General features: G+C 46.6%; 1 protein-coding gene across 5 annotated transcripts in view; it reads left to right on the forward strand.

Moving 5' to 3' along the window:
• LOC110521072 (1-phosphatidylinositol 4,5-bisphosphate phosphodiesterase beta-1) overlaps nucleotides 1-6,000 on the forward strand; it is a 235,687-nt gene that overhangs the window by 202,434 nt on the left and 27,253 nt on the right. For 3 of the 5 annotated variants that reach the window (XM_036976055.1, XM_036976057.1, XM_036976058.1), the window contains 3 exons: nucleotides 4,751-4,919; nucleotides 5,414-5,490; nucleotides 5,732-5,821. In XM_036976055.1, the coding sequence (XP_036831950.1) occupies nucleotides 4,751-4,919; nucleotides 5,414-5,490; nucleotides 5,732-5,821 (336 nt within the window). The remainder of the gene's footprint in view (nucleotides 1-4,750; nucleotides 4,920-5,413; nucleotides 5,491-5,731; nucleotides 5,822-6,000) is intronic. The other 2 variants (XM_036976056.1, XM_036976059.1) reach the window with 1 other exon arrangement.

Below are 6,000 nucleotides of genomic sequence, written 5' to 3' on the forward strand. Positions count from 1 at the left end.
TTATGCGTTGTGCAGACCTCACTACCCTCTGGAGAGCCTTACGGTTGAGGACGGAGCAGTTGCCGTACCAGGCGGTGATACAGCCCGCCAGGATGCTCTCGATTGTGCATCTGTAGAAGTTTGTGAGTGCTTTGGTGACAAGCCGAATTTCTTCAGCCTCCTGAGGTTGAAGAGGCGCTGCTGCGCCTTCTTCACAATGCTGTCTGTGTGAGTGGACCAATTCAGTTTGTCTGTGATGTGTATGCCGAGGAACTTAAAACTTGCTACCCTCTCCACTACTGTTCCATCGATGTGGATAGGGGGGTGTTCCCTCTGCTGTTTCCTGAAGTCCACAATCATCTTACTACACAACACACACTGAGTATTACTTTCTTAGATACATATCTCCCTGGTCCATCAGCCACTCCTTGGGTTACAATACATATTTTGCCAATTGGCCTGGACCCCTTTACTGCCGACACGGCGCCCCGCCGATTCCACCACGACTGGTCTACCGACGTAATCCGTCCAAGGTGTTTCAACAGGCTGCTCCGTTGCGACGTTCCCTGAAGGCCCATCCGCGGCCCGCTAGCTGCCTAGAGCATATCGGACTGTTAGCTGAAGAGGACCATCAGCCAATTTCTTGAGCAACAATACCTATTTTGCTTGGACCCTTTTACTGCCTACACGGATCCCTGCCAATCCACCACGACTATCCTGCCGACGTAACCGTCCGAGGGGGCAACAAACAACAGACTTCTTCCACCGTGACGTCCCCCCTAAGGCCCTTCTACTAGCCTGCTAGCCCCAACCCGCTAGCTGTCTGAATCACCATGTCTCCAGCTCGCCTAGCCTCCCACTGGTCCCTATGATCACTCGGCTACGCATGTATCTCCCTAATGTCAATATATCTTGTCCATTGCTGTTCTGGTTAGTGATTATTGTATTATTTCACTGTAGAGCCTCCAGCCCTTCTCAATATGCCTTAGCTAGCCCTTTTGTTTCACCTCCCACACATGCGGTGACCTCACCAGGTTTAAATGGTGTCTCAAGAGACAAAACCTCTCTCATTGTCACTAGGTTTACCTCCATTGTATTCACATCCTACCATACCCTTGTCTGTACATTATGCCTTGAATCTATTCTTCCTCGCCCAGAAACCTGTTCCTTTTACTCTCTGTTCTGAATGCACTAGACAACCAGTTCTTATAGACTTTAGCTGTACCCTTATCCTACTCCTCCTCTGTTCCTCTGGTGATGTAAAGGTTCATCCAGGCCCTGCAGCGCCCAGCATCACTCCCATTCCCCAGGCACTCTCATTTGTTGACTTCTGTAAACGTAAAAGCCTTGGTTTCATGCATGTTAACATTAGAAGCCTCCTCCCCATTTTTGTTTTATTCGCTGCCTCAGCACACTCTGCCAACCCGGATGTCCTAGCCGTGTCCAGTGACTCGGTCTATAAAAAAAATGGTCAGATGAAGCAGATGCTAAACTACAGGACTGCTTTGCTATCACAGACTGGAACATGTTCCGGGATTCTTCCGATGACATTGAGGAATACACCACATCAGTCACTGGCTTTATCAATAAGTGCATTGAGGACGTTGTCCCCACAGTGACTGTACGTACATACCCCAACCAGAAGCCATGGATTACAGGCCACTTTCGCACTGAACTAAAGGATAGAGCTGCCGCTTTCAAGGTTCGGGACTCTAACCCGGAAGCTTACAAGAAATCCCGCTATGCCCTGCGATGAACCATCAAACAGGCAGAGCGTCAATACACGGTTAAGATTGAATCATACTACACCGGCTCTTACGCTCATCGGATGTGACAGGGCTTGCAAACTATTACAGACTACAAAGGGAAGCACAGCCGCGAGCTGCCCAGTGACACAAGCCTACCAGATGAGCTAAATCACGTCTATGCTCGCTTCGAGGTAAGCAACACTGAGGCATGCATGAGAGCATCTGCTGTTCTGGATGACTGTGTGATCAAGCTCTCCGTAGCCGACGTGAGTAAGACCTTTAAACAGGTCAACATATACAAGACTGCGGGGCCAGACGGATTACCAGGACGTGTGCTCTGGGCATGTGCTGACCAACTGGCAGGTGTCTTCACTGACATTTTCAACATGTCCCTGATCGAGTCTGTAATACTAACATGCTTCAAGCAGACCACCTTAGTCCCTGTGCCCAAGAACACAAAGGCAACCTGCCTAAATGACTACAGGCCCGTAGCACTCACGTCCGTAGCCGTGAAGTCCTTTTGATTGGCTGGTATTGGTTCACATCAACACCATTATCCCAGAAACCCTAGACCCACTCAAATTTGCATACCGCCCAAACAGATCCACAGATGATGCACTCCACACTGCCCTTTCCCACCTGGACAAAAGGAACACCTATGTGAGAATACTGTTCATTGACGACAGCTCAGCGTTCAACACCATAGTACCCTCAAAGCTTATCACCAAGCTAAGGATCCTGGGACTAAACACCTCCCTCTGCAACTGGATCCTGGACTTCCTGACAGGCCACCCCCAGGTGGTGAGGGTAGGTAGCAACACATCTGCAACACTGATCTGCCGCACTGGAGCTCCCCAGGGGTGCGTGCTCAGTCCCCTCCTGTACTCCCTGTTCACCCACAACTGCATGGCCAGGCATGACTCCAAAACCATCATTAAGTTTGCTGACAGTGGTAGGCCTGATCACCGACAACGACGAGACAGCCTTTAGGTTGGAAGTCAGAGACCTGGCCGGGTGGTAACAAAATAACAACCTATCCCTCAACGTAACCAAGACTAAGGAGATGATTGTGAAAAGGAGCACCAAGCATGTCCCCATTGTCATCGACGGGGCTGTAGTGGAGCAGGTTGAGAGCTTCAAATTCCTTGGTGTCCACATCAACAACAAACTAGATTGGTCCAAACACACCAAGGCAGTCGTGAAGAGGGCACTACAAAGCCTATTCCCCCTCAGGAAACTAAAAAGATTTAGCATGGGTCCTGAGATCCTCAAAAGGTTCTACAGCTGTAACATCGAGAGCATCCTGACCGGTTGCATCACTGCCTGGTACGGCAATTGCTCGGCCTCCGACCGCAAGGCACTTCAGAGGGTAGTGTGTACGGCCCAGTACATCACTGGGGCAAAGCTGCCTGCCATCCAGGACCTCTACACCAGGCGGTGTCAGAGGACCCCAGCCACCCCAGTCATAGACTGTTCTCTCTACTACCGCATGGCAAGCGGTACCGGAGTGCAAAGTCTAGGACAAAAAGGCTTCTCAACAGTTTTTTACCCCCAAGCCAAAAGACTCCTGAACAGGTAACCAAATGGTTAACCTGGACTATTTGCATTGTGTGCCCCCAACCCCTCTTTTACGCAGCAGCTACTCTCTGTTTATCTTATATGCATAGTCACTTTAACTATACATTCATGTACATACTACCTAAATGGCCCGACCAACCAGTGCTCCCACACATTGGCTAATCGGGCTATCTGCATTGTGTCCCACCACCCGCCAACCCCTCTTTTTACGCTTCTGCTACTCTCTGTACATCATATATGCATAGTCACTTTAACGATACCTACATGTACATACTACCTCAATAAGCCTGACTAACAGGTGTCTGTATGTAGCCTTGCTACTCTTTTTTCAAATGTATTTTTACTGTTGTTTTATTTCTTTACTTACCCACACACACACACACCTTTTTTCGCACCATTGGTTAGAGCCTGTAAGTAAGCATTTCACTGTAAGGTCTACACCTGTTGTATTCGGCGCATGTGACAAATACACCTTGATTTGAATTGTCTGAATCCTGGCTTAGGAAGACCACCAGAAATCCTGACATTTCCATCCCTAACTATAACATTTTCCGACAAGATAGAACTGCCAAAGGGGGCAGAGTTGCAATCTACTACATTTGTTTATTCCATAAACAATTCCGTACTCTGTATTGTTGTTTGTGTCCCACCTCTTTGCTTTATCTTGGCCAGTTAGCGGTTGTAAATGAGAACTTGTTCTCAGCTGGCCTACCTGGTTAAATGGCCTACCTGGTTAAAGGTGAAATAAAATCCCAAAAATAAAAATTACATAATTTATCCAGCAGCATTTTTGGACTCACCTTGTTGTGCTGTGCTCACTTGAACAGGAAGGCTTCGCGGCGGTCCTTTGTGTGCAAATTTTGTCATCAAACTTTATCATCAAAGTCTGGCATTCTCTGGATTTATGGTGCTTTCAAGACAACTGGAAACTCCCCCAAAAAATCAAGGTTGAGTCATGATGACGTCAGTGATCTTCAGGTCGAAGCTCTAGAAAGAGGCCCAAGTTCCCGAGTTGGATGTAATGTTTATGTCCAATGGCCGATGAGTACCGATACGTTTTATCTATAATTTCTCCTAATTTAAAAAGGATTTGCCAGTAGACTGTCGACTTGATTCATGATGATGACTGCTAGCTTGCTAGATACGATTTTGAAAGTATGATGCTGATTGGACATAAGTCCAATCAAAGCTACAGTAGATATAACGTGATTAGACATCATTTTATCTGTGGCCAATGACCTTGAACCTTCTTGGATGGGCACTTCTAATGTAACTCTATGGCAGCACCCAAGGGACTTGAATTTTCTAGCTCTACCCTTAGATTTGGCGGTGACGTAGTGTCCCCATGAGTGACAGAACACTGAGCCAATCACGGTGTAACTATAGAACATTACCCAATCACGACACAACTAAAGAACATTACCAACCCCTACGTGTGTGTTTAGCAGGTCGGAGCAGTCCCTGTCGACCCTGGAGCAGGAGCTGTGTGTGTTGGACCAGGAGTCCAGTCAGAGACTGTCTGAGCTGAAGGAGAAGCAGCAACAACAGCTACTCACACTGAGACAGGAGCAGTATTACAGTGAGAAGTACCAGAAGAAAGAACACAACAAAATGGTACATGCACGCACGCTCACACACACACACACACACACACACACACACACACACACACACACACACACACACACCTAACCATATCCTCAACCAGAGTTATACTAGAGACCAGCGTACCTAACTACATACAGTAGATGTATTATTTGTGTTGAATCGGCATTAACCCTCAACTCTTAACCCTCAACTTTTGGCTTTATGGCCAAAATCACCCTGTTGTGCTGACCTTAGATCAGTGTAAAGATTTCCCAGTGCTCCTCAAGTGCTTTGTGAGATGGAAAGACTGAGTGTAGTACCTGATCTGTGTACGGTTTGTGTGGATGAGGTGTCAGAGTTTATCCATGATGAATATAACCATACTGACAGACCAATTATATTCTCCAATGTCAACAGATAAGTCATACCTGAGTTAAACAGAAAGCATGAGTCAGCTATCATATGCTACGAGGCAGACAAACTATAGGATAACCAGTGTCCTTTTTCCTGTGGATCTCTAGCTGTTGGAGAAGTTGACAGCCATAGCCGAGGAGTGTCAGAGTGTCCAGCTGAAGAAGATCAGAGACATCTGTGACAAGTAAAAAAGTGCACAGACACACACACGCGCAAACACACACACACACAAACAAAAGCACATACACAAACAAAAGCACATACACAAACACACACACACACAAACACACACACAAACAAAAGCACATACACAAACAAAAACACACACACATACACACAGAAACAAATACACACACACAAAAGAAGCTCATGTATGCATGTATTTCATGGGCCATTTGTTTCACTATCCTCCTATTTCTCCACAGGGAAAAGAAAGACGTGAAGAAGAAGATGGACAAGAAAAGACAGGAGAAGATTAATGAAGCCAAGGCCAACAACAAGAACGTGACAGAGGAGTAAGTACATGGGGTTGGGGAAGAGACCTCCTAATACATAAGTGTTCATGCTTCTTAAGGCCACTAGATGGCGATGAAGATTCATGCCTGACTGACTGATCTAGCTAATGATCACGACAGGACCAATTTAATACAAATATTCCGTACTTTTTTATAGAAAGACTTAATTCTTGTAAGTG

The sequence above is a fragment of the Oncorhynchus mykiss genome, chromosome 4 (assembly GCF_013265735.2).
Source record: "Oncorhynchus mykiss isolate Arlee chromosome 4, USDA_OmykA_1.1, whole genome shotgun sequence".
In the NCBI taxonomy this organism is placed as follows: Eukaryota; Metazoa; Chordata; class Actinopteri; order Salmoniformes; family Salmonidae; genus Oncorhynchus; species Oncorhynchus mykiss.